The sequence below is a fragment of the Chaetomium globosum genome, genomic scaffold (assembly GCF_000143365.1).
Source record: "Chaetomium globosum CBS 148.51 scaffold_5 genomic scaffold, whole genome shotgun sequence".
Taxonomy (NCBI): Eukaryota; Fungi; Ascomycota; class Sordariomycetes; order Sordariales; family Chaetomiaceae; genus Chaetomium; species Chaetomium globosum.
The window spans coordinates 2,425,138-2,437,815 of record NT_165980.1 but is presented as its reverse complement, the minus strand read 5'-3'; the positions used below and the strand labels follow the sequence as shown (position 1 = coordinate 2,437,815).

The 12,678-nt window shown below is 54.7% G+C and overlaps 4 protein-coding genes across 4 annotated transcripts; 1 reads left to right on the top strand and 3 right to left on the bottom strand.

Annotated features, from left to right (window-relative positions):
- Nucleotides 1-582: 582 nt before the first annotated feature.
- CHGG_07628 (uncharacterized protein) lies at nucleotides 583-1,047 on the top strand (the record flags this gene model as incomplete). The annotated part of the gene is made up of 1 exon (XM_001225283.1): nucleotides 583-1,047. The coding sequence occupies one exon, from the start codon at nucleotides 583-585 to the stop codon at nucleotides 1,045-1,047; it is 465 nt and encodes a 154-aa protein (XP_001225284.1).
- Nucleotides 1,048-2,171: 1,124 nt separating this feature from the next.
- CHGG_07627 (uncharacterized protein) lies at nucleotides 2,172-2,633 on the bottom strand (the record flags this gene model as incomplete). Its single annotated transcript, XM_001225282.1, has 1 exon — nucleotides 2,172-2,633. The coding sequence occupies one exon, from the start codon at nucleotides 2,631-2,633 to the stop codon at nucleotides 2,172-2,174; it is 462 nt and encodes a 153-aa protein (XP_001225283.1).
- A 4,151-nt stretch (nucleotides 2,634-6,784) lies between these two features.
- On the bottom strand, nucleotides 6,785-8,814 carry CHGG_07626 (uncharacterized protein; the record flags this gene model as incomplete). Its single annotated transcript, XM_001225281.1, has 7 exons — nucleotides 6,785-7,059; nucleotides 7,125-7,181; nucleotides 7,238-7,919; nucleotides 7,991-8,123; nucleotides 8,183-8,224; nucleotides 8,440-8,462; nucleotides 8,533-8,814. 7 exons carry the CDS (start codon nucleotides 8,812-8,814, stop codon nucleotides 6,785-6,787), a joined length of 1,494 nt encoding a protein of 497 aa, XP_001225282.1.
- Nucleotides 8,815-11,584: 2,770 nt separating this feature from the next.
- Nucleotides 11,585-11,935, bottom strand: CHGG_07625 (uncharacterized protein; the record flags this gene model as incomplete). Its single annotated transcript, XM_001225280.1, has 2 exons — nucleotides 11,585-11,733; nucleotides 11,866-11,935. 2 exons carry the CDS (start codon nucleotides 11,933-11,935, stop codon nucleotides 11,585-11,587), a joined length of 219 nt encoding a protein of 72 aa, XP_001225281.1.
- Nucleotides 11,936-12,678: the final 743 nt, after the last annotated feature.

Sequence of the window (12,678 nt, the reverse complement as noted above, 5' to 3'; positions counted from 1 at the left end):
TAATTGATCAACGCTCGTCTACGAATAGAAACCAATCGATCCAGTCCCTGGAACTGACCGGGTCTCGGTGAGGCACTGCGAGACACGAAACAGCCTCACAGTCAAGACCGCAGTTGCCACAACATCGTCGGATTAACACCCCAATGAAAGAACAGGGCAATAGTCCCGTTGTCATGCGGATGGAATCAAACACCGAGCATAACGATCTCATGCCAAACATGGCTGGTGGGACAGAGACTTCCCTGTCTCATCTGACAAACAAAACATAGAAGCAGCTGAAGGTGAAGCGCCTCCTTTTTAAACCTGGTATCCTTGAGGTGAGGCGAGACTAGCATAAATAGAGCCGCAGACCCAGCTCCAAGTTGGCGACTCACTCACTCACATCAGGCCTTTTACCTACACATCAACCCATCAGCCCATCAGCACACTTACCTATCATTACAGCTCTCTCCCAACAAACTCTCTCGTATGTCCCCTCAAGAATCCCATCAAGATCCCAAAGAACGTACTCTCACCAACCGCTGCTGCGTACCTAGGAACCTCCAACAACCAAGCAAACCAACCCACCCACCCACCACCAACATGCGTTTCATCCTCAGCACCCTCGCCGCGGGCCTTCTCGCCACCGCGCCCCTAGCCCTCGCCCAAGACTGCAGCTCCGTGGTGTGCGTGCTAGGCGACGGCGCGTGCAACCGCGTCTGCGAGATGGAGGGCCACACCGAGGGCGGCAAGTGCGTGCCGCGCGACGGCTGCCCCGCGGGCTCCGAGATTTGCGTCTGCGGCGCCAAGAAGGCCAAGCGTGCCGTCGTCGCCGCCGACGGAGACGAGCTGCTCGCGCGCGCGCTAGACGGTGTGGCGACCGTGGATCAGTTCGTGGATGCCGTGTTTGAGAAGAGGGATGGGTCGGAGGCCGCGGTCGACAAGCGCAGCGTCTGCTGCAGCTTCCCGGACCCGGTTGGTGGCCTCTGCTGCGAGGCGCACTGCCAGCAGATTGGGCACCTTGAGGGCGGTCAGTGCACTGCGCAGAACGTTTGCGTCTGCGGTTAAGGGGTTGGGTGAGTCGTGTCGGGTTTCGTCTGCTTTGGGGATATACGTCACGGTTTGGTCTGGTTCGACGGTTGGCGATTAGTCTGGGGGACTTCATACGCACACTGTTTTGTCTTCTTTTCAATTTTGTGGGGAGCATTGGTCCTCAACTTGGTTCAGATGTATTATACACTCGTTTATGTCAGGGCGCTCACATATTGACACTCTTTTATTTATCTTTGTTCCGAGACATGAATATGGCTCCGTGGTGGTTACGGGCTCCGAAGAGACGAAGTCTTTGCAACAACCTAGCGTTGCTGACTTTGGACCTATGTTCCCACACTTGGTATGCCGTGCCGTTGTCCTCGTGCTACATGTAAGCGTTCATTAGGAAGACAGCGAGGGCCATTACATGTGATTGTATGATTAACCTGCGGACGAGGCTTCCCCCTAGCGTTCTTCCGTTCCAGCTAGTCAGCGCTAGAATGTGATGTAAAAAGAACCCGGCTTTATTTGTATGTGGTAACTCGGTAACTTGGCTCTTGACATGACCGTAGACTTGCTGTTACTGAAGAGCCTTCTACCCAACAGGAGATAGAGGAGTGTCACAGTGACCAGAATCGGAGTGCATGATGTGGGTACACTTCCCACAAGTACATGCAACTACCTACCTTACCTGCCTTAGTCCCGAGACATGTTACCACTAAGTATTCTGGAAATGGGTCTATGGAATATGATACCTGCCAGGATAGGTGTTTAGAAGTTTGTCTTGACTAGCCTGTTCCACACTCGCACTGAGGCAGCAATTCTATCAGTGCAATTCATTACATGTACCTTGTTTCTTCCCTCCTCTTCTTCCCCTTCCTTCCCATTCTCCCCTGGTTTGTCTTGTTTGGCATTTTTTTACTCGACGTGCTTACGACCCCATGATAAGTTGATGAAATATCAAATTGGCAAATGGAAAGCCAGTTATTTTATGTAGGTATTCACTAGCAATTACCAGACCTCTTAAGGTCCCAAGGAATGTAAGAACAGAACCCCCGACCCAACCCAGATGTGATATCCATATCCCAACTCCATTACTCCTCCTTCCCCCGGCCAACGCGTCTTTCACCACCTATCCCCCAGTCGACAAAACCAACCCCCTAAGCGCAAAGCGTGAGGGTAACATCCTTGCTAGACGTGCAGACCTTAACCTGGCTCCCCGCCGGCGGCACACCAGTGGGCCAGATGATAGACGGGCAAGTCGCTTGCGCGCTCGTAACGGAGACCTTCTTGCCGACGAAGGCATCGCCGAAGACGTCGCTGAGGTCGTACCACACGTTGTCGCCATCGAGGCTGTAGGCGAAGATGGTCTGGGGCGCGCCCGTGTACAGGCCGTCGGCCGCGAGCGTGACCTTGAGCGCCTTGCCGCCCGTCACGGGGTCCTTGACGAAGGGCTCTGCGTAGGATGAGTCCTTGGCCACCTTGAAGGGGCCCTCGACGGCCGAGCCGACAGACCACACGTGCACGTCGGTTGCGCACTTGTTGTGGACGATGGCGAAGCCGAGGGCGGAGGCGAGAGGGGTGGCGGCCGCGAGGGCGAGGATGGAGGCCTTGGCGAGCATGGTGGTGGTTGTTTTGGGTGGTTGGGTGTGGTGGTGGGAGGTTGTGATGTTGTGATGTGATCTTGGGATGTTGAGATGTTGTTGGGAGTGGATGGTGAGTTTGTTTCTGTCTTGATCAGCGGCGGAGGGGGGTGATTTATAGACTTCTGAAGACCATGCCAGAACGACTGAGCCCGACCTTGTCATCCAAATAACAGCTCATTGTTGCCTACCCCGTTCTGCAACCCCGAAATAGAACCATGGGAGCGGCTTGTTGGTCCACGCTCCGCCCATGCTCACCATCCATTTCCATCGAGTAAAGGAAATCGGCAAATACGAGAGCGGGAGCGGGGCCCTAGGCTAGTATCCGCCGCTTCCTACCCAATGTAGCCTGACCCTTGACGTGGGCTGGAGGTTGGGAAGTCATGTGCCGCCAACATCACCATGGTATGCCCAGGGCGACCGGGGTTAGACCGTCAGACGCGCAGTATTCGTATCGTATTGTTGCGCCGTTTTCAATGTTCCTTTCAACTTGTACGTTTTTGACTTTGGAATGCGGGGACAAGCCGGGGCTGCCGCCCTTGCCGTTGCATCGCCCAAGTTCTTGGACGCGGCGGGCTGCGCCGACACGAGATGTCGGCACCGGGTTCCGGCTGTGGCGTGGTATACCCGTTGATCTTAGCCGGTTTGGGTATCAGACAACTGGTGGGAGGGCAGATGGCACCCACAACCTGCAGCCCTCTGGGGCTGAATGACAGACATTACCAACTGAAATATAGAGCGCGAAAGTGGGTGAAGTTGATGATGAGGTGAGCGCGGTGAGGCCTTTCCAATCGGCCCTTATTCACGGTGCAGCCCAGACGGCGACTGGAATTAACGGCGAGAATGGTGTAACCACCTCTCTCTCTCACCGAGAGAGCCGTCAAACCAATGGTGGTGATTTCATCAGCGGATTTCCATTCTGCCGTCTGACGGATGGGCTTGAGTTGTCGGTCCAGAGCAAAGCAATCGATGCCGCCAATATCGAGCGACCACGGGGCGGCTCGTATATGCAGCCACCAGCAAGGCAAGCCCCTTGGCACACGTCGTTCCTCGCTGCACCCAAGCTCGGTTCCAGCTGTTCCAGCTTTGCCATGCCTCGAGCTATCCGCAAATCGGGCAAGCTGCATTAGGCCCGATGTGCAGCGGAACATGGGGAGAATTTACTGGATTTATACAAGAGGAATATGATAACAGTGAAAGAGAGAGTTGGCATAAATTTGTCCCCCCGGCCCATATTGGATTTCCCGTCAGGCTTCAATTCAAATATGGGCTGTTTACATGTAGGGAAGCAACTTGATCCAATCATGAACAGGCAAGCCATAGTTGCAGGGCGCAACCCAAGCTTTTTCTCGATCGCCTCTCCACGCATCTGCAAGGTTCTAGCCTCAGATGCAGTGATCCGGTCCCAATTTTGATGACCGCGTATGTACGTACGCATCCATGCCCTCCTCTGGGGGTTAGTACGTGGTTGGATAGGGAGCCCTTGTTGGTCAATTATTTATTTATGGGGAACTCCCAGTCAGCTACACGTACGCAGCTGACTTGGACCTGGCGGGTTGCTTCAAAAAGTCAGACCATGATCCATTCGGCTGGGCTTAATAAGTTATCTCGGCAACTGTTACCAAGCCCGACTTTGGGTTATACCTGAAATACCTGTAGCTTTTCGGCATCATTGGAGTTGAACGTCTTTCCAACAAAATGCGTTCGGTGAGGTTGCGGGCTGCGGTTGCACCAACTCCCTGCGGATCAGTCTGTGACACAATAAGCACAGCTGACACTCAGCTGGCTTCGTAGATATAGGTGGTGGCCACACGGACGTTCAAGGCAAGGCTTTGGCGCGAGTGAAGGACAATTCCTAGCCCATGGTTTTTACTAGTAAAATGTCGTGTATGGGTGCGCTACCGCGGTAAGACTTTCAAATTCACATCAGGGTTGGGACTACTCTAGAACTCTGCATAATAGCAGCCGGTGGGACTAAAGGTGCTCGGAATATTAGTGTCGTCGTGAATGGCGGGTCACAAGTCAATAGCAAGGACGATGATTGTGGGTAACTAATTATTATTTCTTTTATCACTCTAGGTACTAAGTACATGCGGTCCCTCAGCGATTAACTCGGTAGGAAAAACCATGCCTAAGCTGGATGAAAACCTCCGCACCTCCGCTGCGGCCTCGCCGCTACCCCGTGGATCCATCTCCTCGGAAGGGCTCACCCACCTTCCGAGGTCCAAGTAACGAAATATACAAAATGAGTTGTAACTTCTGTTCCATCGGTGCCCTTCTGCTACTCCGCTTCGGCCCCGCCGCGGGCCTCCTCGTTATTCTCATTTTCCAGCTCTACCGCCAGCCGGAACTCGTTCAGCCTCCCCAGCCCAAGTACCCACCCCACCACTATGGCAGCCTTCTCCACGTCATCTAGCCACTTCAGTAGCTCTGCGCCGTCGTCTGGCCAGGGCTTAGGTTTATCTGCGGCTCCGTTGCATTTGAGTACGAGGTGTTCGAATGTCTCGCGCGCCATACCGCAGCGGCATACCGGCGTTACCACCTCGAGGACCTCCTAGTAAAGAGGAACCCTCGAAGCCCAATCTTCCCGGTCCTCGCTTGCACTAGGAGGGTACTCTTCGCCTTCGATAGCTCCCAGGCTGGGTCCCTCGACCGGTGTCGGTTCATGATAGAGGCGTCGAACCGCGCGGTCGCATCGGCCGGTTCGAGGGCCCGCCCCGGGTTCCTAGCGACCACCCTAGCTACCTCACTCTCCCATCTTCCAATCCACTCCCTTCTCATTGGCTCCTCCATCCACCTCTCGAGCTGTTTCTTGTGGTTTGGTACTGGGCCGGTCGACCCTGGCTCTAGCTCCTCCTTTTCCGGCCTCGACTCGAGGGGGGCCCACTCCTGTGCCCACCTCTTCTTCCATTCGCCTGAGCCCTTTTCCGCTGGTGCCGTTGCTATATCGGCTATCTCCCGCCGAGGTCTTCCTCTCCCCCTTCTGCGCCTCCGCCGCAGGATTGCAGCGATTGTGGCAGGGGTCTGGCGGATTAGCCTCGCCTCCTCTGATATCCTAACCCGATCCTCGAAGGCAAGGAGCCTCTTGTTGAGGTACAGGTCGATGGGTGGGCAATAGGTTTCTGTCTCCAAGCTCCGTATTGGGGTAGCCTTGTAGGCCCTAGCGACCACCCTCAGGTACTCCGATTGGATCTTTGCGAGTTCCTTTGCGGCCCCGCGGGGGGGGCCCCTACCTCTGTAGGGGTGTGGAAGGCTGAGTCTGAGGCTCCATACGCGATCGCACTGCGAATCACTTTCGAGTAGATCTCCCTCGCCCTCGCGAAGGTACACCCCCACGTCTTTGCAGCGAGCCTTGTTAGGGCACAGACCTGGGTCTTCATCTTCTTCCTCACCGCCGCGAGGTGTGCGCGGTACCTCAGCTTCCTATCGAGCGAAACCCCAAGGGATCTAGCATCCTCAACTGGTTTCAGCTCTACCCCCCCGATCGTTAGGGTCTTCTCGATCGGGGCCCTTGCTCTCGAAAAGTGGATTAGTTCGCTCTTCGCTGGCTCGAATTCCATACCCCTCTCTGCTGCCCAACCTGCACAGTGTCCCCAGGCCTCCGCTAGGATGCCGCAGGTACCCTCCGTCGTCTCCGCTACGGCCAGGATATTGGTGTCGTCTGCGAACCCTACCACGATTGCCCCCCTTACTACCTCGAGCCTCTTGTAGAGTAATTATATGATTAGAATAAGTGGGTAATCAGGTCGGAGCGGATGGAGGCTAGCCGTGGCAGGCCCAGCACCTCAGCACATCGGACATAGAACCTCTGGGGTTATGGGAAGAGCAGGGATTGAGACCGATAAAGCCCCTAATCACGCTCGTACTTACCCCCTATTCCGTGACTTTCTACAAAGACTTTGCGTGGACTTAACTTTCCCCGCAAGTGATGATGATTCAATATATGCTATCTACAATGCGATTCAATGCCGTATTCTAGGTATCCAAGTGAACCTGCGGGCTATCCAAAGCCTGGCGGTCGTCCCCATGCCGGACAGGCACATCCAACGGCCCCCTTCGGTACGTTCACACCACTAGATCCTCCCCAGGTTCGGGTATCTTTCCGGCCAACCATCCCACCTCTTCCCACTCTATAACCCATTGCTAGCACAAGAAAACACGCCCCTGACCGCCCCGGTCTCGAACTCGATGATGATACTCTCAACGGTGGCGTAGGTACCGACAGTGAGGAAGAAGACACCAATCACGATGATGATCACGTTCAGCGCCCCGAGCAAGTAACCGGAAATGGTGTGCTCCTTCACGACCGCGATGCTTCCGTCCGCCTGGCGCATTCGAAAGTAGGCGACGCCCCAGAAGATAAAGCCGAAGAAGCTGTCGAACAGCGAGCTCATCAGGGAGAGGACTGGTAGCGAGGACAATTTAGCTCGCCGACGAGGGAAGAAACAGAAGGCGGGAGGGAAAACTTACGTGAAGAAAAGAAGGGGATGACCTGGGCGATGATGAATGCCAAAATCCAGGTTGCCACTGCCATGCGTCAGTTCAAGTCAAGCTTGAGCCAGTAGGTGGGAACGATCACTTACACAAGATTGACGTCCAGGTAGCCCAGCCAACCAGGGTGTGCTCGCTCTTATGGCGCGAGTTCTGGAAGATGCGGAAAAAGATGAAGCGGGCTGACACGGACGCATACAGCACGCCGAGAAAGATGATGGTGGGAATCATAAACGAGAAGGACACCTTCTTGAACACTGGCTCTAACGATCCAAAGGCCGGGGCGGTCATGTACTGGTTACCGACGTAGGCGTAGACGACGGCACCGACGACGCTGAACAGCACGATCTCGGCGATGGTGCAGGCCCAGAGCGCCTTGGGAAAGTCACGTGGGTCCTTCATCTCAGCGATAAAAGAAGGAAGGGTGATCTGGCCGATGAAGGTGTAGCTGATGTTGAGGAAGGCGCCGAGACCGTTCACGAACGTCGTTCCAAGCACGGGCGAGGCCGTCACAATCGGGGCCGTGCCATCAAATCCGGCTGGTTCTGATTGGATGGCTGCGAAGATGGTTGCAAGGAGGACGGAGACGAAGGTGAAGAAGGCGGACGCGGTACCGATCTTGGACAGCATGTCGAAGGTCCGGGGAAGCGAGAATAGCCAGCACACAATGGCCACAACGATACCGAAACTGACAGTCCGGCACCCGACCTGATCGGCCTCGGTCATGGTGTTGAGATACTTGGCCCCGACCAAGACATGCAGACCCTGGATGAACTGCCAAAAGCAACCGGGTTAGTTGTGGGTTTTGCAAAAAATAACGTGGAGACGGCGAGCTGGTCACGTACAGTATTGTTCAACAGAAACATCACGGCAGTGGCCCACCACGCCCACTTCTTGTTCCAAAACAGCATCTGGCCAATATCACAGACATCGCGGACCTCGGGGTGACGCAGACAGAATTCCCAGAGGACCAACGATCTAACCAGTGGTGTTAGGAATGGGTGAGGGGTATCGCACGAGGCAGGGCTGCCGCTTACGTGTATAGCACGATGCCAGAGATGACAACGGTCAGGATGAGTCTGTTTGACTGATGTTAGCGACCTGACAGACAATCTAGGCAAGATGCCCATTGATGCGGGAGGGAAACTTACCCTGGGACGAGGCCAAGCACGCTGTAGGACCACGGGAAGCTCATGATGGCCTAGTGCAAGTTGGCATTCCAAAATTCAATTCGATATGGCAAGCGGTGGCTTGCCCAGAGAATGGACAATAGGAACGTACCAAGCAGATGTACTCGGAGAAGAGCAACCCGGCAGTCTGATGCACATTTGTAAATATCAATGCCGATCCCAACGATTGCGGTCCCAACTCCCGCGCGAACACGCACCTTTTGCCAGCTGCAGGTCCGATATTTGATGGCATGTTCCGAGTCTTCGGCCAGCTGCTTGTCGAGAATGGCGGTACTGCTCGTCTGCTCGATGTCGGAGTCGCTCCCGATTGAAATGCTGCTCAGGACAGGCCCGATGCGTGGCCCGATCACGACGTCCTTCCCGCCGAACCACGAAGACCAGCCTGCCGGGTTCGGTACCCCGGTAACAGAGCCTCGCCGATTGTCTCCCGCATCCTTCTTGTCGTCGGACGCCCGTTCGGGCGAGTCTTGATGCGACATTGGCGCTGAACTTGGCGATTGGCGTTCGATTCGGCGATTGGCGCTGAACTTGGCGCTGAACTTGGCGATGAACTTGGCGAGCTTGGTATTGGAAATATCCCAATCACGCTGAGGTGCCGAGTTTTGCCAAAAGCTTAAAATCCGGCCAAGACGCGTCGCGCTGTCGGATCAGCAGGTTTTTGAGAAGACCTTGGAGTTATCGATACCGTGCGATACCAAAGGCAGGAGTGGGGGCAACAGCATCATCGCCATGCAGGATCAGGATTACGCCTTCACGCTAAATGATAATCCTGGTACGTAAACCTGGTAAAATCTGGGGTTGGTTGTCGGCCAGGCCGCAAACGTGACCTCAACCAAGGCCGAATATGCTGCAGACGGAGGAATGTTGTTGGACGCATGCTCGGCACGGTTGCAGCGACGTTCTGCAATTGGTAGTTCAACAGGCGGGGACACTGCACTGGCAAGGGCCTGCCCCACGCCTGCCTCCAGCTCCTCTTGCCGATAAGCGTTGATCGACCCGACCAGGAACCTTCTGCGCTCGGTCAACCCGCTCTCGGTCTTCCCGCTTTCAAACCGCTCAATTGGGACCACGACGATGCGAGCAGGCCAATACGGCCAGGGAGCGTTACGTTCCATCGCATTCCAGCTCTCGGCCACTATGTTGCTGTGTAGATGATGCGTGGGGGTCGCCGAGGTGTTCGTCTTGATGGCAATGGAAGCAGTCGAGGACCACCACCTAACAAGAGGCGGTGATGTACGAGTGTTTTTTTTTTGTTCAAGGTTGCCTCGAATCCGCCAGAATACATGCCTAAGCTCGTCATGGGGATCACTGTAATGTTCATGAGCCTTGTCACTTCGGGCTAAGTTATGCCAGACCCAGACGTGCCAGGACTTCCAACAAACTACCTCGGTACCTATCTTAGGTTCCACCTTCCGGTTTCGGCAACACGAACCTGATACCAGGAACTGCGTGGTTTGACAAGGTGGAACCGGCCCGGTCGGTCGGTTCCGGGCTCAGCTATGGATGATCCATAGATTGATTTCCCACATGTTAATAAGTATTGGGAGCTGATTTCGCATCAGTCTAGTTAGGTAGGCGGTTGACCAAGGCCAGAGTCAGCAATTCATCTGCCCTAACTTAATCACATGCCGGCCGAACATGCTTTTTCACGGTGTTTCAAGGTCCTCAGGTTGTGCGACCATCAGCAATGCGTTTCCAAGCCCAACCTTTCACCGATCCAACCAAGTTGACCAAGTTCCGACGTGCAATCTAACGGCCCCGAAAAAATTGCTACCTACCCCTTCCTGTGATTTTTCAAGCTGTGAGCCCTCCCTTTCTTCATCCAGCATTCCCCAGTGCGGGTTGTAACCCGCCGCGATGCGCCACGCCTCGGGCGTATAGCATTCAGGCCTCCTCCAACGCAGCTCATCTAAAATCCCGCCGGCATTGCGTGCTGGTTTACCAGAGGCTGATAGGAGCCGCGGCGTGACCCTCGCTCCCTTCTCAAGCAGGACTTGGACCAGGCTATAGGGATGTGATGCCACTGCAAGCTCGAGGATGCTGATCCCCTCGCTGTCGACGGCATTTGGGTCCGCTCCTGTTGGAAACGACACTCAGACGAAAAGATTGGAGAGAAAAGGATTGATTGATCTCTGGCTCTGGTTCTCAGAGTTCTTCAGAGCAACTGGTTTTTATCCTAAATCTTTCCTTTGTCTCCTTGAGTTAACCCGAGTCTTTGTGCTGCCAAAATTCCATGAATCCGTTTCCGGTACCTTGTCCGTTTCCGGATGTCATGACCGTTTCCGGTGCCATGGCTGTTTCCGGTGCCATGGCCTTCCAACACAAGTATCAGCAAGAAGGTTTTATGTGGCGAATCCAACAGCTCCATGGTCCAGGACTGCGACAATGCATTTGTGTAAGGCATTGGCCACCTCGGCGTTGCTGTCGATCGAATGGTCGCCGCTCAAACCGGCAGGAGAGCAGGTAGTGAACTGCAGACCGTTCAACCACCACGGAGTCTTGGTAGCCGTGCCAGTAATTCCGGTATGTGTAGTTCGACGTGCCGTCGTTGCCACTTTCTTCCACGAGAACCCGGAACATATCCAGTCGGTAAACCGTCTGGAACTGCATCCCTTCCCTGGAGCGGGTACAAGCAATCGCCAATGCCAAGTGTAAGATCGAGACCCTGTGCGCGTCGGCCGCCTGCTTGTCGGTTTCATATCCTTCGTTGTCAATGCCGATGTTCTCCATCTCGTCTGTTGCGTCACAGTGCACGTGGCCATGCTGTTTCAACTCGATCCCACGGTTATTCTCATCTGGAGTCCAGAAATTTGGTCGGTTTCCTTGGCATGCGTTCATGAGTTCGAGCCGGCTGAGAGCCGCGTTCATCTCTAAGATCGCGTTTGGGCTGAACCTTTTTCTCAGAAGGAACCGCGCGAAGTTCAGCCATGATCCCGGCGGATGGTAACTAAAGGGGAAAAGCTCCCAGAGAGAAAAGGCGTTCCTCATGAGGGTGTAGAACAACAGCTTGGGGTTGTGGACGGCCTCTGAGTTTGCCGGCATATTCTTCAGTTCGGCTTCGACAAACGCGAACAACTCGGTGTGTATGGCAAACTCCAAGAACGACGCGGGTGTTATATTGCCGATAACCCCCCCATTCTCCTCCCCGCGGACCTTTTCCCGCTCGAATGCAACGGCACTCCACCATGTTTGAAGTATCGAGCCAACTCTCGCCGCAGGAAGTGGTGATGGCCCTGCGGAAGTCATGGATCAGAGCGACGTTGGTCGATTCAAAAACGGATTCGGCACGCGCTGCACATTGCAGAAAGTCGATAATAACCGGTGCACGGGAATCTGGATACCGTGGTTGGCAGGCTGGCCGGAGGACATGATAGTCGTCAGGGATGGCCCGATTTTCCCTAATCATATCTCCTCATGTTAGTTTCGATGCCGGATAGCAGCCTTGGTATTATCCGAAAGTAGTGCAACGAGGAGGGTCGCTTACGCAGAATTCATTTTCTTGACGATAAGGGTGGTGAGGCGCATCATACGTTGCAGGCCGGCCAGCGCGCGCCATGTCCCGAGTGGATTTTCCGTCAAAGATGGCAAGGCCCTGAGCATTGTGAATGAATGACTTTGCCGTTTGGTGTACAAACTGCGGCCGATCCTCCAACGATATCTCAAGAATGCCACCTGAGCAGGCTTTTATGCGTCTTTCCACCTCGCAGCGCCGTCTTTCGTCTTCGGCTGAGGTCAGGCTGATGTCGTGTGCCGTCGCAAAATCCTTTCGTTGCATCATGTCTATTGCGAGACAAGTATTTGAAGCCGCAGCTCTTCATCCTATCGCCCCCATAATCAAGGCACAACACTAGCTCGAGCATGGCTATGAAAACGGGCCTATCATCCCGGTGTATCTGCCTCAGCATTCGCTCATAGAAGGCAGGGAGGCCTGTGGGGAGTTCGGAGAATTTGATACGTGCTTCCCGTATTGGCATGCCGTTGCAAAGGGGCTGTCAGAGCTCATCAAGAACAAGCCTAACCCAAAGGAAAACGCCGTCCGCTCGGCGTGTGATATCGTCCAGTACGATGCCGGCCCCGGACCTGTCGCATCTGTCTAGCCTATCAGAGGCGTATTTCTTGATGTCTGTCTTCGTCCAATCGTGGATCGCAAACTTTGGTGTGCCCTTCAGCTTCGAGATGAAGGTCGTCTCGGGTCGGCTAGACACGCATACTCGGAGTTTGAGCTTGCCACTTCTTCCCCTTTTGTCGACAGGAGAGGCGAGGTACCGAACGTAGGTCGGCAATTTCCTTTCCGGGGCCCGAGTACTCGTCCAAGGCGTCGATAAAGACACAAATGCAGCCTT